Source organism: Carlito syrichta, unplaced genomic scaffold, assembly GCF_000164805.1.
Source record: "Carlito syrichta isolate Samal-C Ts95f unplaced genomic scaffold, Tarsius_syrichta-2.0.1 Scaffold315108, whole genome shotgun sequence".
NCBI lineage: Eukaryota > Metazoa > Chordata > Mammalia > Primates > Tarsiidae > Carlito > Carlito syrichta.
The window spans coordinates 687452-704963 of NW_007259204.1; the positions used below are offsets into that span (position 1 = coordinate 687452).

A 17512-nucleotide genomic window follows, 5' to 3' on the forward strand; every position below is an offset into this window, starting at 1 on the left:
CTCAAAAAAAAAAAAAAAGGAAGAAATTAAGAGATCCCTATGTAAACAAAAGGTGAGGGAGTTTACCCCTAGATCTGCTCTGACTGAAATGTTTAAGGGAGTCTTGCAGCATGAAATGAAAAGACTGTAGACATGAACTCAAAGTCAAATAAAGGATAAAGATCCCAAAAAAGGTAAATAAATTCATGGGCAATTTGAAAATTTATTATTATTGGAACAATGATTTGTAACTTCACTTTTTGTTTTCCTCATGATTTAAGATATCAATGCACTCTTAAAACATTAGTCTAAAAGCTATTATTAAACAAAATAAGTAGATGGGATGATGAATATATTATTTAGCTTGATTGACTCTGTCTATAAAATGTACATAGATCAAAATATCACATTGTGCCCATAAATATATACAGTTGTTACTTGTGAATTAAAACTCCACACATTTAAAATTTCTTTTAAAAAATGGAAGACACGTTTTTCTTCCTTTGCATCAGAATTATTGGGGGGGGGGGATCAAGGTTTTAAATAACAAATGTCTCCAAAGGTCTGTGCTTTCTTTTATTTTTTGTTTTTGTTTTGTTTTTAATGATGTGGGGTACAATTCAGGGTTAGGTATACAAGGTCTTTGGTTTCTAATGGATTATATTTCTATTTATTTCTCTTATTAAAAGCCACAATTACATGATCTGGTAGTACTTCAATATTTTGATTTTGAAATGTCTTTAAGATTTCTTTAAAACTGACCAGATTATATAGAATTACAGAGAACATTTCAGTTAACTAATTACACTGTGAAAAGGCAATATTTACAGATGAAAACCATTGACTTTCCAGAGATGCCATTAATAGTCATTTACAGACTAAAAAAGTACTCCAGTCTCAAGAGTAAAGATATTGTCTCTCTTATAGGCAGCATTTTGCATTTTAGATGGCTATAAAAATTATGGCCTCATTCTCTAGTTTCCATAGGTGAAGTAATTTCAAATTCACTTAACCAACATAGGTGAAATTTAAGTATAGTGGGTTCTATTTCCTTCCCTTTCTAGTCAACTAGGGAAAATAAGTTCTTTAAATGGCAATGTGTCACGTATTGATGGCAAGGAGATAGGAGATTGTTGACAATTCAGTAGAAGTCATATTATGGTTACTCTTGTAGACAATAAGGACACAATTATGTAGTGACCTTTTAGGAAGTGAATGATACCCAGTCGGGAATAGCCACATTACACTTCATCTTTCATTGTTTGGAGGATGCCTCAGGGGCATTGATTTCTTTTATTTTGAGCCTGAGCAAGCATGCAAGCCAAGGTGACTCCTATGGTGTAGAAAAAGATCCTTGAGAGAAAGCAAAGACTCAGCAAGCACTTGTCATGGATTATCATTATGAGGTGAGATGAGATCACTCAGAACTGCTCCTTCCAAATGCAACTGAAATCAGAGGCTAGGCAAGAAAATGCAACCTGGAGCACCAGAGGCATTTGCTATTTCGACTGCACAAAGTACAAAGCCTGCTTTACAGAAAAATTTGCAACCCCTCCATATGCTCTCTGATCTTCCCTACTTCATTGACTTCAATCTGTCAGGAAGCCAGTTGTGTAAATGTTACCTGGAGTCTGCTGTGTATACCCTGCTCTTATATCAGTTTGCACAAAAATTTCCTTTTGCAATGGGGAGATTGGTAGTATTAAGATGCTCTCACTTTGGGATTTAGATCTTAGGGGTGTTCTTCGTACTAACTTTGCCAGATTGTCCTGTACTTTGGAAACTATTAAGCCATCCTAAACAAAAAGCAAAAAACAAAACAAAACAAACAAACAAACAAAAAAGACCAGGTAATTTAATCTTGTCTAGAACTTGGGAAGAGGAAAGATTGAACAACAAAGACTCAAACACCATCAGAGCCAGACAGTGACTTGTCCAATGACTCTGATTTTTGTTATTCACTGGTCTTGAGGATCATTCTGATTAAATTTTCTTGCATAATAATACTTTTCTTAATGTTAAGATAAAATATATTTTATTTAGAATTACAGAAGAATTATATATAGAGAGAATGTCCCTAAGTGTCAGTTACTCTAAAACATCAAATGGTAACATTAATGATATATAAATATTATTATCCTAGAAAACGATATATAAGTGGGTAACGGCCTATAAATATATGATAATTGGTGTTTTTAATAGACAGTTCCCTAATCACAAATCATTATTTTTATTATCTTATTTTGTAGATTATAAAATTTAAGTGCTTCAAGATTGTTAAATATTATATAAAGAATCACCAACGATAAAGTCACTTGGTTTAATTTGCTATTGGTTTCAATCGAAAAAGATTTACTATGTGTTAATGTATACTATAAAAGGTCTAAATTTTGCATTTTACTTCCCTTTCAGATTGATTGCAAAGAATAATTTCACTTTGTATTATTAAATCAAATTATATAACCTCTGAATTTAGAATTGATGTTATATATTTGCATATATATGATTTTAATTCTGAATGGGCCTGATTTGCAGGGTTGTAAAAAAATTCTCTGGATGGTTTGCCATAGTGTCAACAAGTCAGCATTTTAAAAGAGAATTTTTTTCTATTGGTTACTGATATTTTAAAAATACTTTTTATTGACATTATGGGAAGAAAATGAAAAGAAAAAATACTTAATAAAAATCTGTAATCACCAAGCAGTTATAGGTTTTTTTGTGTGTTTTTTTTTTAGTTGGAGTCTCACTCTGTCGCCCAGACTGGAGTGCAGTGGCCGCTCCCGGCCACGGCAGCCTCGACCTAGTGGGCTCCGGCGATCCTTCCACCTCAGCCTTCCAAGTAGCCAGAATTACAGGCATGCACTACCACGCCCGGCTGATTTTTTGATTTATTGTAGAGATGAGGTCTCGCTGCCCAGGCGGGTCTCGAACCCGCAGGCTCAGGCAATCCACTCACCTCAGCCTCCCAAAGGCGTGGGATTACAGGCTGAGCCACCGAGCCCGGCTCAGTTATAGGTTTTAACTTGCAAAAAGTTAAAATATAATACCATTAAGAAATCAAATAACGAAGTGTAAGATATTATTTTATTTTAAAAAGATTTGTGTGCCTTTAATGCCATAGGCCACTTTTGTAGGTCCTGAGATAAGACAGTGAAAAAAAAGAGAAATTCCTGCCTTCAAGGGTCTTTGATTCTAGTAAGAGGAGATCAAATAAGTAAATGATTAAATGATATAATACTTAGAAAATAATAATTACTACGAAGAAAAAAAACAGAACAAGGTAGGTAAATAACATGACACAGTGTTCTTTTTATATGATTTGGAGAGGCTTCTAAGAAGAACTCACACTGGAAATCTGAAGAAATAAGGCCCAGGGAATGGTGCCCATATCTGAGGAAAGAAATTTACATGCAGATGAGATAGCAGAGGCCAACTGCAGGAGCAAGAGAGAAGCATGGTAGGAAATAAGAGAAGTAGCCAATGGCCAGACAGTATAGGAATTAGGAGTGTATGTTTCATTCAAGCATTTACGGGAGGCTAGAGGGGATTTTGAACCTGGAAGTGAAGTGACTAGCCTTATGTTTTAAAATGATCACTCTGGGTGCTGGATGGGAATATACTTTTAACATGACAAGGGTAAAATATGGGGACAAATTAATATGCTCTATATCAGGCAAGAGATAATAGTGACTTAGACTAGGGTAATTGTAATGGAGGTTTTGAGAAGTAGTTGAATTAAAATAAAAATTTGAAGATGCAACTAATGGAATTTGCTAATGAATTGCATGGTGATATGTGAACAAAGAGTTAAGAATAACTCCATAATTTTGGTCTGAGAAACTGGGTGAATAATGATGCCCTTCATTGAGATGGACAACACTTGTTGAGCATGGTTGGGATAAAGCCTCAGTTCTGGGTCAGCTTGAGATGTAATATGGACACCAGGTGTATATGCCGAGTAGTTATTTGGGTATGAGTTAGGAGTTCAAGGGAGGGGTCAAGAATCATAAAATAAACTTGGGGAATATCAGCATATTTTTGGTGTCTAAATAAAAAAAATCTGGATGAAATCCCCTAATCTATGAATATATTTAAAGAATGGAGAGAAAGAATGAAGTTCTGGACAATTAAGTCTCCAATAACAGAAAACAATGATTGGTAACTATAGAAGCATTGAGTCCAAATTTAGAAAGTATTTTATGTAGAAGATATCAGTAAAATACTACTAATAATACTATGAGTAAGATGTAGAAAGACAATCTGCCTTTGGATTTGGCAATGTGGGGATAATTGGTGACTTCCAAAGAGAAACATATCGTTTTAGTCTTGGGATTAAAAGTATGATTGAGAATGAGTTTTAAAAAGAATAAGAAATGAGAAAAACCGATATTCAATGTAGATAACAGATTTTAAAATTCTTTTTAGAAATAAAAAGTAGTTTAATAGACATGCAAAAAGGGAAGATCCAAAAATGAAATGAGAAATGGGTAAATATTAATATTTTTATACTGATAGTTTTCAGCATGGAGGAAAGAATGTATGCTGCAGAAAATAATTGCAGGATCAATATTTTTTCATAATAATTGATAAGGGACAAAATCTATACAGTATTAAAAGGGTAGACCATAAACAGGATCATTGAAAATCAGAGAAAACAGTCTATGAATGCAGATGGATATAGACTAGTAACTGCTAGTAAAAAGATAAGAAAGTTCTATTCTGATGGTTTTATTTTCGAAGAAATAATAAGAAGCAAAGATGGTTGAAACTTCAACAGAAGGAGAAATGTTAAAGGTTTAACAAAAGAAGAGTAAGCTAGCATTAGTAGGTTAAGATGCTGGGAAATTTAATTGATTAGGAAGAAGTAGAATTGTAGACAACATCAAGAGATTCTTTGAGATTTGTGGTCAAGTAATCAAGGTTAAAACAGTGAGTGTATGTATACACAAGTATTTTTGTTTTCTCTAGGAATCAAGGGTGATTAAAATAGTGAACCATAGCATCTAAGCTGAGGAAGAGGGAGATGAGTATTTTTTTTGTAAAGAGACAAAAACAGCATTAATGTTTGAAAACAGCATTAATGAGCAATTCTTGGAAGGCTGTGTGTTTCCTGTTCGCGTCTTCAGCTAAAATCATGCCAGTCTCCTGGTCACTTCTCTGCTTCTTTCCTTCTGCAGCTCTGTCCTCTCCTTGCGTCATTTTGCCCTGTGCTATTGACTGCACTAATTTTTTCACTTCCCAAGTCCCACTAACACACACTATTATAAACTTTCACTGGGAGTTTGAAGAAAGAATCTAGAACACAGTAGAAGAAGAAGAAAAAAAGTTGCATTTTTGATGTTGTTCTCTTAACCATTTGTTGGTTTCTTCTACGAGATTTAACATGCCCTTGAGTTCTGGTTCATCAAATTTTGTCAAATCTCGTTCCTCACGCAGATCTGTTCACATCCCACTGCTCCCTACTTCTTTCCAATAAGGGTGAAATAGTTGCCAACAGTGAAATTCCAGATATCTGTAATAAAATAGCTGGCTCTCATGGACACTGACACACAGCACCCAATTGCCAGTTGAGCACCCACATTCTCTCAGGGTTTTCAATTAGCATGTTGATGTTGTTATCTTAGATAGTAACGAAGATTCAAGAATTTTCTGATATTAAATAAGTACCTCTAAATAAAGAGATACATAAAAAGAGAAAAAACACACATATACAGAAGGAAAAAAAGCCATTTGAAAAAGAAAAGCAGCACATAGAAGAAAACAATACAAAAAACCTCATAGATATTATTTCAGAGAAAAAAGAAGACATTTTATTATGGAACACTGCAGAATGCACTAAAAATAATTAGACAAGATAAACAGTTTTTGGAAACCAAAAATGAAAGTGAAGTGTTAACAAAATTAGTGGCATCAAAAAAAAAGCGTAAGTAAATTTTCCCCAAATAGGCAAAAATAAAAATAAACAGATATCGGAGAAGAATATCGATATAGTTACAATACTATTAATAATGACTTTTGAATAAAAAAGTTCATATGGCTATTTTGAGAGGAAGGAGTAAGAAAATCTATGCATTTGATAATGAGGATAGTGATAAATAAGAGAGCCAAGTTTTCCATGCAAACAATGAAATAGATAATGTGCAACATAAGAAAAAAGTTCAAGAAATAGCAGCATAAGCATGCTCTTTAGAAATATGTTGAAAGAAGTTGTTTCTGTGAGCAGGTTTGCTGTATTTCTCTATTGGAATATTATCCTTTACTACCTCACCCCTGCTTTATGCAAGCAAGTCAGACCTTTTCAGGAGTTATTGCTGGGGCAGCACAACTCTCATGCAAGTGTTGTTAGAGAATCACAGTTAGGAAGTGACTGTAAAGTATAGTCATTACTAAGCACAGCACCTCATAACATGTAGGTGGGAAAATCAAAACATTGTGAGGAATGTGTGAATCTGTAAAACCTTTAAAGCCAGATTAGACTGTGTTTCTTTCCTAATACTTCCAACGGCTAGACTGCCAACCACAGCTCAGATTCTTGAGTGCTTCTCCAATTCAATTTATGACATGATAATGCCTTTTCTGGACACAATTTTATATATGTGCTATAAAGATTCTAATGTCCTTAGGAAATATCAAAGCTTCTTTCTTGTTTTAACTTCTTCTCCCAATGGTTTGATTACATAAAAATGTAAATATCTGTTAGTAGGGAAATATTTCACCTTTATAGGTAAATAAGAATAATTTTGTTTCTTGACCTCTAAATCTCTCTGTCTACCTCTCTATCTATACACCTTTGCATGTGTATGTATATGTGCACCAATATGTAATAGGCATCTCAATCCTCAACCACCTTTTTTCATGACTTTCCCCTACTACTTTGTTTAAATTCACTTCCTCAACTCCTTACCTTAATCCTGGTCATCCCCCATAATTATTTCCTTTCACAATTCTTCCCCATAAAAATTGATCAGTTATATATCATATGAAGTTATTATGTTTCTCATATATATATATAGTCTGACAATTAAGTTTGGGAACTCATTCTAGAAAAAAGTGCTACATACCTCATTGTTGAATATCACTATGGTCACCTTAGAAGTACTCCCTTTGGAAAGCTATGCACCTACGCCAGCAACTAGTAAACCAGTCAAAACAATTTGAGAACTCTTATCTGGAATGGACATCAGAACTGCTGATGTATTACCCTTGATATCCCAATTATCATTAGAGTGTCTTCCTTTCAATATTTCTTTTATCTTCTGATAAAGAAAAAAGTCATTAGGGGGCCATATCAGGTGAGTAAGGAGACTATTCCAATACAGTTATTTGTTTACTGGCTAAAAACTCGCTCACAGACAGTTCTGTGTGAGCTGGTACATTGTCAGGATGTAAGAGTTCCCTCAGAACCATTTTTGCACACACCTTTCTCAGGCTAAAATTTTCAGTTAAGATTTCCCTACTATTTCTCTATTGATGTTTATTTGATCTTCTATGCTTCTTACGGCCAGCCAACGATTTTGACACACAAACAAATTTTTGCAGTGCGTTCATCAGTTCTGCTCGTTTCTGGCCATCCTGACCTCTCTTCATCAGTTACACTTTCTCTCTCTTCAGAAAAACATTTAATTCATTTTTACACTGCTGTTTTCTTCATGGCATTATCCTCATAAACTTCGATTAACATGTCCCTGATTTCACTTCCACTCTTGTCAAGTTTAACAAGAAATTTAATGTTTGTTAACTAACTAATGTTAACTCTGACAGTCTCATGGTGACAGTTCTAATGGCTATTATAGAACGAGTTCCAAAATTGCTTTGATGGGTTGATAATTCGCTAGTGTACATGCATAGCTTCCCAAGGGGAGTACTTTGAAGGTGACCATAGTGATATTCAGCAGTGAGTTATGTAGCATTTTTTTCTAGCATGAGTTCACAAACTTTTTTTTTTTTTTTTTTGTTGGAGTCTCACCCGCTCGCCCAGACTGGAGTGCAGTGATCCTTCCACCTCAGCCTTCCAAGTAGCTGGAATTATAGGCGTGCACTACTACGCCCAGCTAATTTTTGATTTCTTGTAGAGATGAGGTCTCGCCAAGTTGCCGAGGTGAGTGAGTTCACAAATATAATTGTCAGTCCTCATATATCTGTATTAGGGAGAGCGATACATATGAATGAATCATTTTTATGGTCATAGCTTTGTGATCAAACTCTGAGAATTTAATCCTTGAACTCTCCCAGGAAGCAGTCTTTTCAATTACTGACATACCCCACCTAAATTGATGACTAGATAATTCAGAATTTACTACATATTTAGAAATAATTTGGCTACACTGATTATTGCATAGAAAGTTCACCTGTGGTCTCATGCTACAGCATTAATCCAGGTGTGAAAACTCCCCAATTAAAGCTGTATGTGACTTTGTTTTTCGTATCCTTTCAATATTTTTAATTAAGAGGAAATCTCACTTCTTTCAATGTGATAATCATAAAATAGAGTTAACTAAAATCATGCACTTGAGGACACAGTATTGATAGCAAAGCAGTGACTGGAGACTGAGTCCTGAATGATGTTGTATAACAGACCAGTTATTCTAAGTCTAAACTGACTGGAATATCATGGATGAGAAAATATTCAATCTCTTATTTTGGCCACTGTATTTTAATATTTTACAGTTTCTTTGTTAGAGAAGATAATTTTTTTTTTTTGAGTTGGAGTCTCACTCAGTTGCCCAGACTGGAGGGCAATGGCCGCTCCCGGCCACCACAGCCTCGACCTGCTGGGCTCCGGCGATCCTTCCATCTCAGCCTTCCAAGTAGCTGGAAGTACAGGCACGCACTACCACACCTGGGTAATTTTTTAAATTTATTGTAGAGATGAGGTCTCGCCAAATTGCCCAGGTGGGTCGAGAACCTGCGGGCTCAGGCAATCCACTCACCTCAGCCTCCCAAAGCGTGGGATTACAGGCTGAGCCACCGAGCCCGGCTAGAGAAGATAATCTTACCTGGATGAATATATTTCTTCATATCCTTTATATATCTCAGATTATCTTACATATTTATTTGAGTGCTGTTGACTATCTCTCCCCACTGGAACAAGGGTTCTTTAGATTAGGGACCTCCTCTATTGTGTTCACCAGACTTTCCCCAGGATTTTGAACAGTACATGGCACCGAAGATATGCCTACCCATTTGTGGAATTAAGTAATAGGAAATGCAATTGCATACTGTGGCCACTTGTGGTTATAATTCAATAAAACAAGGTCCTTGGCTATTAGAATTTGCATCAGGAGTGTAAATCTATAGTATAAGTCTACAATGGAAAACTATAAGTATTATTTCTCCTTTGCAACTGTTCCTCTTGACATTTAAGTGAATATAAAAGCTTTAAATAAATATTGCTTTGAGTTAAAAAAAGCCTATAGAAAATAAGTTAAAGTGAATATTTGTAATTTAATTATATAAGCAATTTTCTTCAAAGCAAAATTTTGTTGCATAAGAGCCAGTCTTCAATAAAAGAGAAATAAATTAATGGGTTCCAAGTGATAAAGATAAAAGCAATGGTGTTATAACAAGGTCCATGTGAGTCGAGGAGAAGACTAAGGACTCAGGGAGCAAATCCCATGGAAGACACCATGGGAAATGGCAGCCTGTACCAGTTCATGGCACCCAGATGCCAGGGAGGATGTTTTTCTATATTTCTTTATTGCTTTAAGATTGGACAGAGGAAATAGGTGGCAAAATCAAAAGGATATTGAATTCTAAACTTGATGTAACTGAATTTTCTCTTGAAAAACTCACATGTTGACTTGGCGCATTGACATTTTCCTCTGTTAGATGAAATTGCACCCATACATTATACGGAGCTCATTATGACAGAAATAACATTTTTGCACATCTCAGTTGTCAAAATGAATTTTAAATCTTGTCACATAAGGGGAAAATGGTTGGGCGCAATTCAGCTATCTGTTTAATAAAGCTTCTGTCTACACTAATAGGAAAAGGAAATGATAAATGCTATGCTAATAATACTGCTGTCCTTAGTAGGGAGAAGTGGTGACCATTGATATAAAGCGAAATATAATCAAATGCCAAATACTTACTAGAATGTTTAAATTTTACAACTATAGAGTTATAGTTAATCAATCAATCAAACAAACAAAAAACACTAAAGCCTTGGTGTATAAATTCTCACAGATGCATAGTGTAATTATGAGGTTGAAATTATTTAGCTATTACATCTTTAATTTCCTATTCAATTACTCATTCCTATATTCTATTTTAATATGACATTAACATAGGAACTCATACAATTCTAATACATTTTTTAAGATAGGAACTCTGCTGACAAGTTGTAGCAGAGTAGACTAAACTTTGATGGACATGAGAGATAAAATGGTGAACAAGCAGAGATGAGGCGCCTCCTCAGATTGGCTAATAATTTAATGTGAATTTTACCAAACTATCACAAGCTTCAATGGAGAAAATGGATGCTATGGAAAAAAAAAAAAACAAGAGAAGCTTGAGTCCAAAAAAGAGTTCCTATAGAAAGTAGCACTTGTGTTAAAGGGTGAGAGTCAATACCAGAAATAGGATATTTTAGGTAGCAGGAACAACGTAATAAACAATATCTTTAGAATAATAAATGAAAATACAGTCAATCAATTGAACATATTTTATAAAGCTATGCTCTCTTATGTATGGGATCAAAGTAGATTGTTTTATTTATTATGCAGTTTGGGTATTTGCCATTATGAAAAAAATATTCAAGAGACAGATTTGCTATCTCTAACATAAAATATAGCTGGTTACAGTCTTATGTGTGCATGTGTGCATAAAATATGCAAAAGAAAAAAGTATCACTTAGAAAAAAATATAATTATATTTCATTATACTGAATGCTTACATTTTCATTCATTCTAGATGACATTATCAAAGTTATTATTTCTGAGACCAGTTTAGATATTTTTCTTTTTATATTTATACTTTCCAGTAGATATATAAGTATTAACATAGATATAATGTAGACATGACCACGTGTAGTGGCATTTAAAGTCCTTAAAAACAAATATACAGATGTTTATCTACATTTTAATGTAGGTATAATTGTATATAATTGAGAAAAGATGTTGCAAAATGAGTGATTTACTCTATTTTAAAAAGCAATATTTAACGCATTATTCATATTATCTTTCCTAAATTAAAATACCTAACAATTAAATTAAAACTGAAATTCATAAGCAAATGTTCTTTATTAAAGTCAAAGGTAGATCATACTACAGATCCACTGATAAACTGACTTCTCTCTTTTATAAGATAAAATGCAAAGCCTTTGAGCATATGCCATCACTTGTGTATTTCACTAAATTAAGTAAACTAACTCCATGGGTTGATTTTTACCCTATTTGTGATAGTTTTTAATTAATAATACTCTATATAAATAAATTTGAAACAAATCTGAGTAATCAAATGTGTAAGTGTTGGTTTGTTGTCTGTTTTCAATCCTTGATGTCAGAAGTCTCCACACAAATAAGAACCATGTCATGCTTGTTAATCACAAAACCTCAATAGTTAATTGAATACAAGACTTGAAGGAAAGGAGAGGTGAGTTAATCAAAGATACATGTACATTTATTACTTAATTTTTTTTTACAGAAAAAATCAATTGATTTTGAGAAGAAGGGATCATAAACTGTCCTGTTCATAGAGTCTAAAAAAAGTATGCCCTTAGTAAGCAGCTTAAATAAATTAATAGATATAGACAAAGTTAAACATTGTTGATAATGGTTACCAAATTTTAGCACATTTAATAGTATACTTAATGTCTTTTCCTCTTTTTCTGTGTCACTAATACCATTTTATTTAAATTTTACTTTTTCTGGTGAAATGAATTAGGGTGGAAATAAAATGAAAATAGAAAAGGTATGATTTTTAGCTCTGGCTTCTGTCACTGCCAGATGTATTAACCTGAAAAATATGCAAAAGTTGTAAGATCCTTGTGTCTTAAAATATATCATTCTTTAAGTAAAACCTTATAATGTCATGTGTCCCTTGAACTGAAATAACAGATAAATAAATAGATTCAAACATGTTCTCACAAAACTATAGAGCTTTAGGAGTTTTGAAGAAGTAGGATTTCCAGAGGAGCTTATTTATGACAAAATAAACACTACAAGCATATGATAATAACAAAAAGTTTTATATGTCCACATGTAAAAGACAAGGTTAAATTGTCAAAAGAGCATGCAGAGGAAAACAAATAAATGTAACTCCCTTGAGAGAAATACCCCCTTTTGGAATGTTCAGTCGTGTATCTATAAGTGTAAAAGCAAACTGTAGCATATTTCATAATTAATTTTGTCTTACTATTTTCAATTGCAAATTCGGAAAGACATCACATTTTTAATTTCTCACTTGCCACTGCAGCTAAACATGACCATGTAAGACATTTCTGCTTAATGAGATATTTGGGAAAAATTTGTATCAGAATTCTGGAAAGATTTTGTTGATAGTATGGGTCAAATGTAGCTGGCATCACTCTTCTCCCTTTTCCTGACTTGAGTGTAGACATGAGTGCAGTAGCAATTTTTAATCCATGAAACTTTAAACACGAATTAAAGACCAAGAAAACCATAACCAATACTAATATTGTCAAGCCACCAAGCAAACATCAGAAGCTGTCTACCTGTAGCATTCTTGTTATGTGAGAAAAAATAAACCCTATTTATCAAAGCTCACAAGTAATTGAGTTTTCTTTTACTTGTAGCCGAACACAATATGAAAGCACATATCAAAAAATATTAAATAATTTGCTACTGGTACCATCTTAGTCAATAGTATTTTGAAACAATGCCAAATATATTTTATAATAGAATTAGGGCAGTTGTGAAGAGAAAAAAAAAAACATGTTAATCTTTCAAACATAAGGATAAAGTTAAAATATCAGAGCAAGGTGTTATATATAACAGATAATTTTACAAGCTGTGTTTCTCAGTCATTGAAATCAGTGTGTCATTTCTTATATTAACGCTGCTTACAGCAGCAACAATAGCAGTGGCACCATGGTGAATGGTATTGCTAGTTGGACATCTATGATAGCAAACAGAAATCTCAATAATTTTGAAGATGATAGGCAATATTAAACTTGAAATATATACCTTTTTATAGTCAAAATTTAGTGCTTCTTATTTATGTAATAAAATATGTAGGTAATGGTATTTTTTTTTTTTTAGAAATAATTAATCTGAGACTTTTTATGCATATAACAATTGTTACCAAGGTAACCTTCACTGAAGTCATCAAGATTCCTCAAGACAGACACCTGAATATTCTTTGTTTAGGGCACTTAACTTTCTCTTGCCTTTTGATCACTTATTCTCTGGAAATGCTTCTAGTTCCTTATCATTTTTGCTTGCCAATCCAATTTCCGTTTGTCTAGTGTTTTTCACTCCTGTCAGCAGAGAACCTAATATTAGATTTACTTAACTAGTTTCCCCCAGGATAGAAGCCCATTTGATTCCAGTGCTGTAAAATTCTGATATTAATAAATTGAAGTTTGACATTTAAATACATTATTTTTAGACCTACATCATTAATACGGTTATGCCAAAACAATATAGTTTTTAAATATTTCATATATGCAGTTTCTTACCAGAAGTTTAGAAGGCTAATACCTCTACTTTATATAAATTCCTTGATGACTTTTGCTTCTATATTTAGGTAAACTATATGCTGTGAGATAATTGATAGTAAGATAGCTGACTTCAATCCATTTTTTCTGCTTGAAATTTAAATTCACAAAGGCTCCCATTAATTTCTAGCATACATATGTTTTTTTTAAAAAAATAAACATTTTAAAATGACGCTTGTGTAACAGATAAAACAATACAACTTCTATTAGATTTTTCATACAATTGTACTTCTTTCTGTATTGTAGCCATAAAACATAATTCAAATACATTCATTTTTTAAAAGAATATGTAAAATACTTTAAATATACCTTTTATGTATAGCAAGCTGTAAATAAAAACATATACTTTTTTCTTACTAATTTATTTAACAAAAGGCCCAATATCTGTTGACATCTGTGCCCTGTTTGCATCTGACAAGTTAGTTCAGGTTTTGGAGTGTAAATGTGAGGTTGTCATTTACTTACAGACAGCAATATGTTGTTGAAGATGAGACAGTTAGAGGTTTACCTGTATAACCAGGGGCACAGAGGAAGTTGTATCCATCAGTTCTGTTGATACAATTTTCTCCATCTAGACAAGGTACAGTTTTACATTCATTTACATCCAATTCACAAAAGGATCCACGGTATCCAGGTTCACAATTACATACAAATCTAGAGAAAATGTGAAGCAACCACATTAACAATGAAAATAATTTATTATACATAATTTATACTTATATATCCAAGATTTTTGACTTAATTTAAAAAAATTATATCAGTCTCATTTTTTCTTCGAAATATATACAGCAATTCCTCTTTCAAAATTTATCTTTGTGTTCAATTCAGTTGTTGCAAGTGACAAAATGTCTTTTTTAAAATAGCTGAATAATATTGCATTGTGTATATGTAACACATTTTCTTTGTCCATTTGTCCACAGTGAGCACTTTAATTGATTCCACAGGATGGTTTTCGGTGTTCTGAGTCTTTAGTGGTTTCACATAAATTTTAGGATTTGTTTGAAATTTCTGTGAAGAGTTTCATTGGTATTTCTCTCTTAAAAATATTTTTTAAAGATGTGGGTACAAATCAGGATTGGATACACAAGTGGTCTAGGTACAGGTAAAGTTTAGGCCTCCCACAAGCCTTCATTCTACCTGATTAAGATCAGGCATTCCTAACGATTTTATTTGACCCCCTCCTGCAGCAGTGCCCCACCACTGCCAATTCCTTTCTTGTAGCATTAGGTGTTCAGGGTCCACTGATGAGTGAGAGCATGTGATATTTATTTCTTTGTTTCTGTGATAGATCACTGAGTATGATAGGTTCCAAAATCACCCAAGTATTTCCAAAGACCATAGTTTTGTCCACCTTTATGGCTGCATAATATTCCGTCATGCGTATATACCACATTTGTTTTTATTCAGTCTAGTTTCAATGGGCAGCATGGTTGGTTCCATGTTATTGCTATTGTGAATAGTGCTGCAATATACATGGGTGCATCTTTTTTGTAGAATGTATATTCCCAGAAAGGGGATTGTTGGATGGTGGGGAAGGTCAATTTCTAGTTCTTTTAGGAATTGCCACACTGCTTTCCATAGAGTTAAACTAGTTTGCACTCTCACCAACAGTGTAGAAGCATCCGTTTTTCTCTGTATGCTTTCCAGCATCTTTTGTTTTTTGAGTTATTGATGATGGTCATTCTTACTAGGTGGTATCTCGATGTGGTTTTTATTTGGATTACTCTGATGATTAGTGAGGCTGAGCTTTTTTCATGTACTATTGGCTGCTGGTTTATCTTATTTTGAGAAGTGTCTATTCATGTTTTTTTGCCCACTTTTTATTTATTTTATTTGATTTTTTTGAGTTGGAGTCTCACTGTCACCCAGACTGGAGTGCAGTGGCCGCTCTGGGCCACCGCAGCCTCGACCTGCTGGGCTCCGGCGATCCTTCTGCCTCAGCCTTCCAAGTAGCTTGAACTACAGGCGCGTGCTACCATGCCTGTTTGATTTATTGTAGAGATGAGGTCTCGTCTGCCCAGGTGGGTCTCGAACCCGCGGACTCAGCAATCCACTCACCTCAGCCTCCCAAAGGCGCGGGATTACAGGCTGAGCCACCGAGCACAGCTTTTGCCCACTTTTTAATGGGGCTTTTTTTTTTTTTTAAATCTTTTGGCACATTTGAGTTCCTTGTAGATCCTGCGTATTAGGTTTTTGTCAGATATACAGTTGTCAATTTTTTTTTTTTCCAATTCTGTGGTCTGTCTCCTGATTCTCTTGATAGTTTCTTTTGCTTTACAGAAATTTTCCGGTTTGATGAGGTCACTTACCTACCTTATGACATGGGCATTTGGGATTTTGAAGAGGAATTGGTTGCCTATTCCAATTTCCATAAGGCTGTCCCCTGCATTTTCTAAGAGTCTTATAGTTTGAGGTTTCATGTTTAGGTCTTTGTTCCATTTAGAGTTAATTTTTGTGTATGGTGAGAGGCAAGGATCCTGTTTCATTCTTTTGCACGTGGTCAGCCAATTCTCCCAGTACCATTTACTGAATAGGTTTTCCTCTCCCCAGTAGTTGGTGATGGAGGCTTTGTCAAAGATGAGTTGGTTGATAAATAGAAGTTTTGTTTCTGTAATCTCTGTCTTGTTCCATTGGTCTATATGTCTGTTCTTGTACCGGTGCCAGGCTGTTTTGATTATTGTAGCCGTATAGCAAAAGTTTAAAGTCTGGAAGTAAAATACCTTTTGCTTTGTTTCTTTTGCTGAGGATTGTTTTGGTATTCCAATAGGGATAGCATTGAATCTGTAGATTGCTTTGGGTAGTATGGACATTTTAACAATGTGGATTCTTTCAATCCATGAAAATGAAATACTTTCCACATATTTGTTTTCTTCAGTGCATTTCCTCAACACTTTATAGTTTCCATTGTAAAAATATTTCATTTCTTTGGTTATATTTACTCTCAGATATTTTATTTGTAACTATTATAAATGGGCTTACTTTCATGAGTTCTCTTTCAAACTATTCACTGTTGGTGTATAGATATGCTATTGATTTTTGTATGTTAACTTTGTATCCTGCATCTTTACTGAATTTGTTTATCGGTACTAAAAATTTTTTGGTGGACTCTAGGATTTTCTAAATAAAAGATTATATCATCTGCAAACAAGGATAATTTGACTTATTTCCTTTCTACTAGGGTGTGGATTTAACCCAAAATAATTATGTCATGGTAATATCTCTGCATAGCAGAATAAACATCTTTTAGATTAATAACTAGTACTTAGAAAACAATTTATGGAAAAATGTACAGATTTTTGTTTTTTAGTTAATGCACATTGACCAAACACTTTAAACTTTGTGACAGTAGATAACTGCTGAACTCATGGACACCAGACACTGATAGGTTGCAATATGTTTGTTGATAATGATTTGGCTATTATAATCACATCAGCCTGGTATTTGAAAATCTTTTTCATATATCCTTTTAATGAAGTAGACATTGTTATTATAATTTTCTAGTAAAATCTCTATTTAGTTGTAAATATTCAGTAAATGATTATTGTTCTGAGTGACCTAAGTAAATTAATGGCAGTGACTTAAAAAGATATTAGTTTTATTGGATACTATATGTTATCAAGTGTCAGAAAATGTCAATTACAGTGTCCACTTTTGCAATGAATTTGTAGATTATTTGGAGCTGTCATTAATATACAATCATATCTTAGCAAACTCATATTTAAACAATGTCATTAGAGTTGTGTTTATTGTTGCAGGTTGTAGCTCCAATAATCATAGGAAATGGAATAGATTAAAGCATGAATGTAACCATGCATCTAGTTATATAGTAATTACTGTTTTTAATAGTTTTTG

The 17512-nt window shown here is 33.6% G+C and overlaps 1 protein-coding gene across 1 annotated transcript in view; it reads right to left on the bottom strand.

Moving 5' to 3' along the window:
- LOC103274897 (protein eyes shut homolog) overlaps positions 1–17512 on the bottom strand; it is an 872098-nt gene that overhangs the window by 610432 nt on the left and 244154 nt on the right. Inside the window, 1 exon segment of the mRNA XM_021706071.1 lies at positions 14169–14314. Coding sequence (XP_021561746.1) covers positions 14169–14314 — 146 coding nt within the window.